This window comes from Mobula hypostoma, chromosome 9, assembly GCF_963921235.1.
Source record: "Mobula hypostoma chromosome 9, sMobHyp1.1, whole genome shotgun sequence".
In the NCBI taxonomy this organism is placed as follows: domain Eukaryota; kingdom Metazoa; phylum Chordata; class Chondrichthyes; order Myliobatiformes; family Myliobatidae; genus Mobula; species Mobula hypostoma.
In genome coordinates this window covers 90,656,513-90,670,246 of record NC_086105.1, presented here as the reverse complement: position 1 = coordinate 90,670,246, position 13,734 = coordinate 90,656,513, and the positions used below count along the sequence as shown (strand labels likewise).

Genomic DNA, 13,734 nt, shown 5'->3' with positions numbered 1-13,734 from the left:
CTTGATATAACTGAAAAATCTTTTTGTATTCTGCTTCATATTATTGGCTAGTTTGCCCTCATATTTCATCTTATCCCTTCTTATAGCTTATTTAATTGCCTTTTGTTGGATTTTAAAAGTTTCCTAATCATCCAGTTTCCCACTCATTTTTGCTCCCTTTTATGCTCTTCCCTTGGCTTTTTGCAGTTCATAACTTCCCTTGTCAGCCATAGTTGCCTAGCCCTGCCATTTGATAACTTCTTCTTCTGTGGGACGTACCTATCCTGCACCTTCTGAACTATTGCCAGAAACGCCAGTCACCTCTGCTCTGCTGTCATCCCTGCCAGTATCCTCCTCCAATCCACCTGGGCAAGCTCCACTCTCATGCCTCTGTAATTCCGTTTATTCCATTGCAATACTGATAGATGTGATTTGGGCTTCTCCTTCTCAAATTGCAGTATGAATTCAATCATATTATGATCATTGCCTCCCAAGGGTTCCTTTACATTAAGCTGACTAATAAGATCTGGGTTATTACACAACACCCAATCTAAGATAGACTTTCCCCGAGTAGGCTCAAGCACAAGCTGCTCTAAAAAGCCATCTTGTAGGCATTCAACAAATTCCCCCTCTTGCACTCCGACACCAACTTGATTTTCCTAATCCGCTTGCATATTGAAGTCCCTCATTACAATTGTGTCATTACCCTTATTACATGCCTTTTCCAGCTCCCTTTGCAATCTTACCCCCACATCTTGGCTAATACTTGGAGGCCTATACATGATTCCCATAATAGTTTCTTAACTCCACCCACAAAGATTCAACATCCTTTGACCCTATGTCACCTCTTTATAAAAATGTAATTCCATCTCTTATCAAGAGGTATGCCCTCCTGCCTGCCCTGCCGGTAAAAAGGATATCCTTTGATATTAAGCTCCCAACTATGACCTTCTTTCAGCCATGACTCAGTGATGCCCCCAATATCATATTGGCCAATCTCTAATTGCACCATGAGTTCATCCACTTTATTCCAAATGCTATTTGCGTTTAAACAAAGCACCTTCAGTCCTGCATTCTTTGACCTTATGAATATTGCAACTTAACTCTTTGTTCTGTCTCAGATGTATACAATCATTGGCTGTCCTTCCTTACATTTATATTACATATTATATCATCTACTTGTAAACAGGCTGGCTCATCCTCAGCTCTATCATACTGGTTCCCATTCCTCTGCCATCTTAGTTTGAACCACTCCCAACAGCTCTAGAGTTGATGGGCCAAATGGCCTAATTCTGTTCCTATACCTTATGGTCTTAAGACGAGTGAAAACACCCAATCCTGATAGAGGGATCAGAAGTGGAAAGAATGAGCAACTTCAAGTTTCTGAACGTCAACATCTCTGAGGTTCTGTCCTGGGCCTATCAAAGAAGGAACAGCAGCAGCTGTATTTCATTAGGAGTTTGAGGAGATTTGGTATGTCACCAAAGACTCTCACCAATTTCTTCAGATGTATCATGGAGAGCATTCTGGTGTTGTGGGGGAGGGCAGCTACAGCACAGGATCAAAACAAGCTGTAGAGAGCTGTAAACTCCATCATGGGTACTAGCCTCTGTAATATGCAGAACATCTTCAAGGAGCGATGCTTCAAAAAGACAGCATCCATCTTTAAGGGCCCCCATCACCCAGGTACCTCTTCTCAGGTACAGGGCCCGGAGACACACACTCAGCGATTCAGGAACAGCTTCTTCCCCTCTGCCATCCAATTTCTGAATGAACATTGAACCCACGAACACTGCCTCACTATTACCTAATTTAATGACTATATATATATATATATATATATATACTGTGATTCAGTTTTATTTCCATGATGCATGCCTAATAAAATCTTTTGTCTCCTCATCCAAAAACACTCCCCGTTCCCCCCACCCGTCCCTAATGAGACTGGTTTCAGAGATTCAGTGGCAAGTGTCAATGTCACTCAATCCCATGTCAACACCTTATAATCTGGCTCCTCAGAAACTCAGCGCAATGAGGTCTGAAGGATTGGAAGAACCAAGAGAAATGGTGGAAAGAACATGTTTTCAGAATAGTCTCTGTCGTTGAAAGGCCAGCCTGCATTGAATAAATAAGGACTGGTATTTACATATTATGGTCCCCAAGACGTTAACCGGTGAAATATATCTGTAAACTTGTATGCATCAGACTTGGCTCGTTCTAACGTCCCATCTGAATGAAAGTCGGCTTCTCTCTCTGTCAGCACCATGTTCTCGGTGCCGTTTGATTTGTGTCATCCTGAATTTTGCGCTTGGCTCTCAGGTCTGTGACAGCCCTGAGTCCTGAGGTGAGAACGGTGCACATTGCACTATGGTAAGCCTTCTGCATGCTTTCGGATAACCCTGCCATTTGATTTGGGTAGGCAATCACACTTGCCTTTGCTTTCAGCCAGAACTCCACCACGGACCGTCATCGGGCACCAAGGGGAAGACAGCTCACTGTCCTTGGGGGCGGTTACCTCAATGGAGGTGGGTCCTGCGGTGCACTTTACAATATTAAAAATGCTACAGTGCTGCAAGGCGGCAGCAGGCTAGGCAAGAATGATAAACAGAGAAAACAGCAGTTCCCAGTGTGAAATGGACAGACACGGGGAAGGGAAGGCGGCGGAAATTGTAGGACTACAATGGGAACAGGAAATCAGTCTTAATCGTCTGTAAATTGAGTAAATGTAATTGGTGTTGAGCTAGAGATCAGCGCGATGCAACTTCCTCCTCGATGTAATTTCCTGTCATGTGTCGCTGCCCGGGTCTGATCCAAGTGAGCAAGTGCTTGTCCCAGGTCGGACTTTGTGACGGGTTAGTTCCTCAGCAGAGAACCAAATGGAGGAGCTCTGACCGACAGTAGTGAAGTGAGTGTCGCTTTTTAAACCACATTTCAGAAAGAGTTCGAGTTCATCTGCGGCAGGCGGCGTTTCGTTCCTTCCATTAAAATTAAACCAATGCATCTGGCAATTTGGACAAATGCTGAAACCTGTAGGAATGAGTTTAGGAACAGGAGGAGACTACTTCAGAGCTTCATGCCTCAATTCCACCCGTTAGTTTTGGTTCTAGAACCCCGAAGCCTTCACCACTGACTTGCTTTGGAGTTTTGCTAGGTTGTCTGTTGACGCCATCACTGCCGTGTGGGGAAATGAGTTCAAAGCCAAATGCAGAGCTGAGTGGTCACACTGGCGATCTGCAGCTCACCCTCAGTGTGTTATCCAAGGTGGCTTTATTAAATCTTTCGTCTTTTTTTATAGAAAGGGAATTCTCCCGAGTTGACCTTCGTATCCCTACCCCATAAAGTGATCTGGTGATATTCACAAAGTGTTTGTCATGCTTTGCCAGCTATAAATTCATTCCCTTATATTTCTCATTTAGGAAGGTCTCTTCAGAAACAACTGCAGTTAGATACAATTTATTTTGAACTTAATTTAACGTTTATTGCAACATTAAAAAAACAAGAAACCAAAGTCTCCAATATATTCAAAAATTATTTTTACTTGCAAACTCAGTCAAGGTAGATTTGAAATTGTAGTTCTTGAAGTAAAACGTCAGAAAAATCTGACAGCTTTCTGGTGTCAGTACAAATCTAAAGTACAACATACAAATGTGTTTTAGACATTTGAACTGAAGGAGGTTTATTAAGGATGCAAAGATTGCTTGGGTTGATCCTACTTCCAGGTATTAGGATGGCACACAGCAAACTTGTACGTGACACTGGCCATTATCAGTAAATTAAATCATGTTATTTTCCCCTAAAAATATAAACACAAGAGCTGACATAATTCCAGTCTCAAAAACTGGAATCAAACGAATTTTATGGTTTTAACATGTGGAAGCACAAAATGAGTTTTGATGCCCCATCATCTGCATTGTTCCTTCACCAAATGTAAGAAGGGTAGTCTGCCTCAGTGAGATTCCAAAACTGACCAGCAGGGAATGAATTAGTCTCACAGAGAGAACATCTATGATTTAGTTGAAGTTCATCTATTAGATCTGGTTTTCCCATAACTAAAATAATATCTACAGAACAAGAAATCGAAGTGGGAGTAAACCACTGAACCCCTAAGCCCTGCTCTGCCATTCCATAAGACTGTGGCAGCCTTCTTGCATTCACTACTTGATTTCATTACTATCTAAAAATCTATTACTCTGCCTTGAATAAATGTAGACTTAGCCAACTCCATCACAAGCACAACCCTCCTCACTATTGGGGACATTTTCAAGAGGTAGTGTCTCAAGGTAGGGGCATCCATCACTAAGGAACCTCACCATATAGCATACATTCTCTAATGAGCAAATCTGCAGATGCTGGAAATATGAGCAACATACACACTCACACACAGTGCTGGAGGAACTCAGCAGGCCAGGGTCCTGCAGAAGGGTCTTGGCCCGAAACATCGACAGTACTTTATTCCATAGATGCTGTCTGGCCTGCTGAGTTCGTCCAGCATTTTGAGCGAACGTCCTCTTGTCACTTCCACCAGAAACAGGTTCTTTCCTTCCGCCATGAAATTTCTGAAAGGTTCATTTAGAGTACCTCGTCACTCCTTTCTCTTTGCACTATTTATTCTGTTACATACTTCAATTTACATCTTTGCATTGTACTGCTGTCACAAAACAAATTTCACGTCTTGCTAAGTCAGTGAAAATAATTCTGATTGACAAAGATTCATCAGAACTTTCTTCACAGCAGTGTTCTGAACGGTCGACCCCTCAATTTGAGACTGTAACCCCTCAACCCTGGACACACCAATGGAGGGAACAGGAACATTATCTCTGCATCGAAAATACACTTTTCAGGTCACCCTTTCCTGATGTTGTAATTATTAGAATCTTAACAGGATTTGGCCATGAGATTCCCCAAGCCTGTGGCTGAATTTCTCCCTCATGCGGAATAAGTCTTGGATGAAGGGTCTCCAGCCTGAAACATTAGCTGCTTGTTCCTTTCCATAGATGCTTCCTGACCTGCTGATTTCCTCCAGGGCTTTGTGTGTGTGTTTCTTCCCCCATCCCAACTTTCCATATAACCTCAGTTTTAAACATATTCTTGCTAGGAGGATTTTCAAAGGATTCACAGTCCTCAGTGCCATTATGATTTTCTAAATTGTGACATTGACAATTCAAAAGTGTGCAAAGAGCATGCATTTCTATACAACTTTCAGAACCTCATGATATTCCAAATAAGATTACAGTTAATGAAGTATTTGTAGAAGGTGTGGCAGCCAATTTGCGGAGTTTGACAATCAGAAATGGTTGTCGGATCTGCTCTTCCTTTATAATGGTACAGTATAAAGAAGAAATACCAGGCAAGACACAAGGAAGATCTCTGCTTTTCCTTGCATATGGCGGAGTGTTTTTTTTTTGTACAGACATGAGGGTTTGAGAGAGGGTTTGTGATATTGTGGCCCTTTTACTGGCTCATAGTACACAACACTGGGGATCAACTCTTGACAAGGAGCCGAAGCATGAACAGCGTGGTTTTACTGAAGAGTAAAGACTTCTGTGAAGGAAAGGTGCTGGGTCTCGGTGCAACACAAACAAAATGCTGGAGGAACTCTGTGGGTCATGCCTTCTTGGCCCACAAATTCAATAGTTTATTTACCTCCGTAGATGCTGCCTTACCTCTTGAGTTGCTCCAGCACTTTGTGTGTTTTGCTCAAGATTTCCAGCGTTTCTCTTGTGTCTACAGGTCTAGGTGTTCCATATTGTCATAGAATGTTATATAATTTCAAAGGTGTTATTCTTAAATGAGAACGGAGAAGCCATCCTCTATAGAGAGTGTTGCAGCTCCAACCACTATGCATTTTAAAATACAATTTCTATTCTAACGTTATAATTCTATTGACTGGTCCCCTCATACAGTTAATTGGACTTGCCCCGATAATCCATCTTGTACCTGATTGTCTGCCCTTTCTCTGTAACTGTAGCACTTTATTCTGGACTCTGTTAGTACCTTTCCCTTGTACTACTTCAATACGCTGTGAAATTGTCTGTATAGATGGCATACAAGGTTTTTTTTTACTGTATTACAGTACATATGACAATAATAAACCAATTTAGTTATACTTAAAAGGTATTTATTATTGCTTACCAATGAATTAATGTTTTCTTTTGGTTTAAATCCACAGATTCCTTCTTTCCATTCTGGCTTTCTGAAGATATGGGTCTGCTGCTATTGAGGTGCTAACGGCTGCAATATGCTGAGAGCTTTCTCAGCAGATGCACTGTTGAGTTGAAGGGACAACCTCAGTGTGAGGGCAAGTGGAAGTTATCGGGAAGGCATTTAATTAAAGAAATGGGTGAAGTGTAAAGGGGCAATTTATTTCAGGAAGGAAGAGAGGGCATTAGCTGGGGGCAGACAGTCAAGTTCAGCACGCTTGCCAATATCAGGAAATGTCTGTGGTCAGGAGTGAGCCAGTGGGCTGGCTTGTGGATCATCAGGCTTACATCAACCAGTTGTACAGATGTTGTCACCACTCTCCCCCTGATGGACACTGCCACAGATACGTCTTCAGGGCAGAATACTTCAAAGTGGAGAAGCCTTACATTGTTGACACCAAAACTGCAGGGTGGGGGTCAGCTGTCAATGACGGAAGTATGAAAGGCAGCAAGCGCAAGAGGAAGGGTCAGGAGCTGAACCAGGGACAGGTGGAGGCTCTGGAGTACCATGACAAGGTCAGTCTGGCAATCCAGAATGGCACCCAAAAGCTGGTGGAACATCTGGAAGTGGAGGAGACAGGCAGCAGAGAGCAAGGGACAGCTTTGGTCCCAGCAGACTCCATGCTGGTAGAGCTCTGCTTCATGGCCAAGCAGCTACTGGAAGAACCCCAGAGGCAGGTGCAGGTTTTAACTGGTGAGTCGGCGGCAGACCTGGAACCCCTCGGCTGTCTGACAGAGAACAGCTCAAGCTGTGCCCGGCTCGTGAGGCTGATGGGGCACCAGTATCTGCTCCCACCGCGATGTACCTTCCTGCTGTCGGACATCTCCCGCATGGAGCCACTCTTAGGCTATAAGTATGACGTGATCACTTTGGACCCCCCCTGGGAGAACAAGTCCCTTAAGAGATGCAAGGGCTACAGCCACCTTTTCCCCTGGCAGATCCGCCAGCTCCCTGTGCCACTCCTCTCTGCCCCTGGCTGCCTGGTAGTGTGCTGGGTCACCAACCGACAGAAGCACCTCCACTTCGTCAAGGAGGAGCTGTACCCCGGCTGGGGGGTGGAAGTGGTGGCTGAGTGGCACTGGGTGAAGGTGACCAAGAATGGAGAGTTTGTGGTGCCACTGGACTCTGTTCACAAGAAGCCCTATGAGATCCTAGTCCTTGGACGTTACATGGGAAGCCCAGCACAGCAGGGTGGAGAACCTGGCACCAGGAGCATCACAGTACCTGACCACAAGCTTATAGTCAGTGTGCCTTGCACACTTCATTCTCACAAGCCTCCTCTGGGGGAAGTGCTGAAAGGATTTATCCCATGTAATGCTGAGTGCCTGGAACTGTTTGCTCGCAACCTGCAGCCTGGGTGGACCAGTTGGGGGAATGAGGTGCTGCGATTCCAGCACCTCAGCTATTTCCAGGAGCTGGGCCCAGAGAAAGGAGGTGAAGGCTGCTACTGCTCACACGCACCTTCACTACCTGATCCATTGCTCCCTCGGTGACAGTTCATTGATACCCACATCCTCCTGGAGCTGAAAACTCAACCTTTACAATCTGAGGGCCAAAGACTATTGGTGTTATAATATAGAACACTTTTTAAAAACTGTTGTGTTTCACCTTTGTTTTAAGTTTTATATGGAAGGAGACTGATGATCCAATTTCAGATATATTCCCAAAAATGATTTTTACAGGAGCTCAGAATGTTCCGCCACCAAAATACTTTTGTAGTTACGGTTCCAAACATTGGCATCCTGTGTGTGCACAGTACAACCCTGTGGTCAGCACCGTCAGGAAGATTAGTGTTGTGAACCAGTACATGGGGACAACACCCCTGCTCTTCAAAATAATGCCCATGAGATTTTTACATCCATCCTTGATATAATATTTCATTTAAAAGACTGCACCTCTTCATTACCAGTGCAAGTTTCGGGAGCTGGAGTTGGTGTTAATCCACTATGCCTCATTATACTCCAGCAGGTTGTAATCAGAATATATATCTTTACAAATGGTGGCAGAGGGCCTATTTGCATTCCTGACCACCTGAAAAATTCTAAAGCGCCTCCTATTTCTTGTACAAACCAGTGATTAAGCAACATTTGCTTATGCATCTAACCTTTGTTCCTAGTAAACTATGATTTTTCAAATAGCTATTCCCTGAAAAACAGTTATATGATAAAATCAGTGCATTATCGACTGACATTCATTCTGATTTTGCAGTAAACAAAGCTGTTGCTCTGGAGACATATGGAATACAACAGCAGCAATAATCTCTGACAAGGCAAGAATCAAGTAGAAAAATCCAGAATCCAATTGCCTCATAACTAATAATACATTCAATGCCTTAACTCATGCAAGGTTCAATATACACATTCCTCTCTATTCCCTGGAACATTTGTGGTCACGTAAATTTTAATTACTTGAGTTACATGGAGCTTTGATATTGTTTCCTCATTCCAAGTAACAAGCTGAACCACACCTGCAATATCCACACTTCATCCTGGAAGTAACTGTTGGCACATTCAACTATTTTACTGCATGAGAAAGGGTACAGTTTAAGTTGCTGAATTTGATTTATTTTCTATGCTGCTGGAGGGCTACAAAAATATAAGCCCCCTCATTCTTCTCCAGCTATGGTCACTGTTGACACAGGACAATCCACAATATGAACAAATTAAGCCAATTTGATGCTGGGACCTTCTGTCTCTCCAAATTTATTGTGAAACAAATGTACCTTACCACTGCCCCAGTTGGTAATTCCCAAACCTTTATCCCTTAATGCTATTCTGCTTAGAAAAGAATATATCCTCTTGCCTTTTCATACCCGTTTTCATGCAGCAAAAGGAAGGAATCATGGGTGTGGAAGGGCTAAAGAAAGCACCAGTCTGTGGATATACAAAGATGAGAAAGTCTTCACTGTAAACACCACTCCTGTCTCACCCAACACAGAGGGGAGGGAGTCACAGCTGTAGTAATCAGCACTGCTGTAACAAAGTTGACAAACATTAAGTAACTCCAACTTTAAACACACAGATCTTTAGTTGTGAGACAGCTTTGGGAAATGGAAATTTCACTCGGTGGAATTTCCAGATGTTGCTCCATTTGCCTCCATATTCAGATCTACTCTCAGAATTAGGAATCTATTTAATGTCAACGCTGTGAGAAACTGAAGATCATAGTTAAGTTCACTGTAAAGGGAAATATGTAATTCCTGATCCCTGAACTGATGCACAAGAGAAGCTGGCCACCATCTATCTCTTGTCATCTCAGTATTTTAAAAAATAATGCAAAACGAAACGGAAACTACACAGTCTACAGTTCATCCTCTGAGTTGATGAGGATGGTCTTCTCGCCTTTCTTTCGTCGGTCCATAAAATAGCTAGATGCTTGAGTCAGGACATGCCCGTTGTGCCTGGGCATCACCTCATCTTTGGTCGACTGCTGTGTGTACTGCTGGTATGCTGGGGAGAAATTGTGGATGGCGTCCTGCACGATGTCATTGGGATTCATGGTCTCTTTCAGCCCACTGGATATGCTCTGCATGGGAGCCGTGCTACCTGTAGGTACAGAGGGGAAAGGCAGTCAGGAGAGGTTTAACTGTAGGCAAAGCTTGATACATCAGTGAGAGCCTTGGGCCTTCTCTGAATGACAGTTTGGTAGTTCTGCGATCATCACTACTGTTGAGTACTTTTTGGTTCTGTATTATTAACCGAAATCTGAGTTATAAATCTCTAACATATGAATCCATATCAGGATTACCACACCAGTAATTTAAGCCATGTGGTTGAGGTACATAGCTGATTTTGAAGGGAAGCCAGATATGTGGATGAGGGAGGAAAGAAGGATACCCAACAGCTGAGGCAGGGTGGGACATGAGAAACAGTTCGAGCCTTCCACTGCTGAAACTCAAATTGATCAATGGTGAAAGGTATATAAAGTCCCAAAAGAATACTTCCGCACAGGATTTAGGAAGTGGATAGGGCACAGGACACATTCCCTTCTTCACATTACAAGCTCACACGCAAGACTGGTTTCTGCATGGTGTACAATACTCCCTGAGGTACAGAGTCTGGTTTCTGCAGCATGCCCTACCTCCCTGGGGATAATGGAATGATTGACAGATTAAAGTGATTTAGCGTGAGGTTGTCACAGGCATTCACTCGATGCAAATTCCCCACTCAGCAATGATTTGAACCGTTTTGGATGGGTAGTTTTCCTGGAACCTCTCTGATTTATAGGATCTTACAGCAAGAGAACAGGCACTTCAACCCAGCATGCATGTGCCACCAATCAAGTACCTATCGATCCCAATCCAGTTTCCCTGCCCTTGATCTACCCCACGGCATTTCATTTCAAGTTTGATGGAGCCAGGACCCTAACCATTGGCATGCTATTCAACCATAATGGACACAAACCCAAACTCATCACCAATTTTATTTGATATTTTTTCTTTCTTTCTCTCAAGCCAGCAGTCATGAGAGTTGTTCTTTATTCTGGAGGAACTTAGCAGGTCAGGCAGCATTTATGGAGAGGAATGAACAGTCGATGTTTCAGGACCAGTGAAGAGTCTCGGCCTGAAATAGCAACTTTATTTCTCGCTATAGATGCTGCCTGACCTGCTGAGTTCCTCCAGCATTTTGTGTGCGTTGCTCTAGATTTCAGCATCTGCAGAATTGCTTGTATTTAATTCTGTAAAGAGAGCTGAACATCTGTCTGCCTTTAATTCTCCCCTGAATGAAATGTTTTGCTTCATTGGCTTTCATTAAAGAAGGGTTTGAGCAGAACGGTAATAATGTTTAATGGATGCTCATCTGAAATACTGTATTGTGTCCCGAACTGGTATTGGAATTGGAATATTATTGTCACATGTACCCAGATTCAGTGAAAAGCTTGTCTTGCATACTGTTCATACAGCTCAGATTATTGCATAGTGCATTGAGGTGGAACAAGGTAAAGTAACAATGCAGAATAAAGTGTAACAGCTACAGAGAAAGTGTAGTGCAGGCAGACAATAGGTGCAAACTCAGAGGTAGATCGTGAGGTCAAGTTTCCATTTTATCCTATTAAGGGTAACTCTTACTGTTCTTATAACAGTGGGGTAGAAGCTGTCCTTGACACTGGTGCTAACCTGCTTTCAGGGCTAGTAGTGTATGTAGTTCATAATGAGGTAGATTGTGAGGTCAAAAGTCGTACCGCATTAGGGAACCATTCAGTAGTCTTGTAGCAGCAGGATAAAATCTGGCCTTGAGCCTGGTGGTACGTGCTTTCAGGCTTCTATATTTTCTACCCAGCAGGAGAGAATGTCTGGAATGGCTGGGGTCTTTGATTATGCTGGCTGTTTTAGTGATACAGTGAGAAGTACAGACAGAGTTCATAGAGGAGAGGCTGGTTTGTTACGTGCCGTGTTTCTATACTCTACAGCTTCTTGCAGTCACGTGAAGAGCAGTTACCATTATGTATCCAGATAGGATGCTTTCTGTGATGCATTGACAAAAATTGGTAACATGGCAGCTTTCTTTAGCCTCCTGAGGAAGTTAAAGGCATTGGTGAGCTTCCTTGACTACAACATCTATGTAGTTTGACCAGGACAGGCTGTTGATGATAGTCACTCCTAGGGACTTCTCAACCTCATCATCATCAACCTAGGCACTGTCTGCCTTTCTGAAGTCTGAAGAACCAGTCTTTTGTTTTGCTGACATTGAGAGAAATGTTGTCATGACAATGTGTTACTAAGCCCTCTGTCTCCTTCCCGTACAACAATTCATTGGTCTCTAGGTCTCTCTACCTATAGAAGAAAGTATTTGGGACAGAGGGGTTGCAATGAAGGCTTACCTGATTAATTCCTGGGACAACAGAAGGAATTTTCATATGGGGACAGTGTTTGCAATCACTAGACTCAGAAAAAAATCATTAGTGGCTTTATTGAAACATAGAAAATTCTGATAAGGCTTACCAGGTAAATGGAGGGATAACATTTATCTTAGCGAAAGTGTCTAGAAACAGGAGTCACTGTCTCAAAATAAGCAGTCGGTCATTAAGGACAAACTAACGAATGTTGAGAATTCCATACTAACAAGGGATGTGGAGGCTCAGCTGCTGATCAATAAACTTTAGCATACTACAGGACATGGGGCTCGTGCAGGAAAGTAGTGTTTATGTAACGACATCAGCTACAGTGACAGGGTAGGCACAAGAGGCAAAATGGCCTACTCTGCCCGGTGCCTGGAGGAGGGACCATATTACTTCTATCCTGGCCTCCCTCCACTGGCTGCCAGTACGGTTTAGAATTGATTCTCCTGTTTGTTTATAAGCCTAAATGGGCTGGCCCCCTCCTATATCACAGACCTTCTAACCCCTTATTCTACTTCCAGGTCCCTCAGGTCGGCTGACTTGGGTTTCCTGGCTGTCCCACGATCTAAACTTAAGCTCAGAGGTGACGACACCTTTGCTATTGTAGCCCCTAGACTGTGGAACAGCATTCCCCTCCCTATCAGATCTGCCCCCTCCATTGACTCTTTTAAATCCAGGCTCAAAATTTACCTTTATTCACAAGCATTTGAATCTTCCTGATGTGGCTGATTTTTGGCTTGTGCTTAGGCTCATGTGTTGTTAATTTTGTGCCTATAAGCTGTGTGCCTTGTTGTTTATATCTGTGTTTCTTGTATTTGTGATTTTAGCTACCTGTTATGGTTTGTACAGCACTTTGGTCAACATGGGTTGTTTTTAAATGTGCTTTATAAATAAATTTGACTTGACGACTTGCTTCCATTTCTTGTATTCTAAATATCAGGCACACTGGGCAGACACCAGAATTTATTCCTCAGAGAACATAAATGAACCAGATGAGCTGTTGGAACAATCCAGAATAACTTTGTTCCAGATCATTTAATTCACTGTCCCTGTGGCCACAGTAACTCCATCTTTCTGTTACTCTAGCTAGTGAGTGCTGTCAAGTAATAAGTTTAACTCTGGCTCAGAAGAGGAGAAGCCAGTACCTACCCACTAATTGTGACCTGTTATTACACAAGTTGATTATATCAGATGTTTTGATCCAACCTGGGTATTTTCCACCTTGCATTCCAACTCCCTAGTTAAGTTGCTTTAAGTTTATTTTGTGCCACACATTTGCAGCAGTGGATATTCCTACCTTGTGTCGTCCCACCCTGTTCGGCGTACACTTGGGAAGGATAGGCAAAGCGAAGGGCAATGGCAGCAAACAGCATCTCAATGCAGATGATAAAATTTTGGTAGCCCGCGGCCACTGTTCCCGCCCTGACTTCGTGATCATCAATAATCTGCACCTCTGGGATTACTCCACATCTCTCCAATATTGCTAGCAACATTCCTGGGGGAGTATTAAAACAATTCACTTTAGCAGATACAACAACTTGCATATAAATGGTAACAGAAAGAAAACATTTCTAAATTTCCAAATTTAGATCAAACATGGTAAAATGAGCTCGAGCCTTCAACATGCTTCCAACACAGACAGTCCCTCAAACACAAGTTGTCTTGAAGTCTGCCAATTTTTTATACCAACAAAAGCAGTTATTTAATGTACAGGAA

At 43.1% G+C, this 13,734-nt stretch overlaps 2 protein-coding genes across 3 annotated transcripts in view; one reads left to right on the top strand and one right to left on the bottom strand.

Annotated features, from left to right (window-relative positions):
* Positions 1–2,770: 2,770 nt before the first annotated feature.
* mettl4 (methyltransferase 4, N6-adenosine) lies at positions 2,771–7,686 on the top strand. Its single transcript, XM_063058653.1, has 2 exons — positions 2,771–2,884; positions 6,149–7,686. The coding sequence occupies exon 2, from the start codon at positions 6,414–6,416 to the stop codon at positions 7,671–7,673; it is 1,260 nt and encodes a 419-aa protein (XP_062914723.1). The 5' UTR covers positions 2,771–2,884; positions 6,149–6,413; the 3' UTR covers positions 7,674–7,686.
* Positions 7,687–9,477: 1,791 nt separating this feature from the next.
* Positions 9,478–13,734, bottom strand: part of tmem184a (transmembrane protein 184a) — a 99,473-nt gene continuing 95,216 nt past the window's right edge. For both annotated transcript variants that reach the window (XM_063058652.1, XM_063058651.1), the window contains 2 exons: positions 13,316–13,513; positions 9,478–9,725 (listed from right to left, as the gene is read on the bottom strand). In XM_063058652.1, the coding sequence (XP_062914722.1) occupies positions 9,481–9,725; positions 13,316–13,513 (443 nt within the window). In that variant the 3' untranslated portion in view covers positions 9,478–9,480. The remainder of the gene's footprint in view (positions 9,726–13,315; positions 13,514–13,734) is intronic.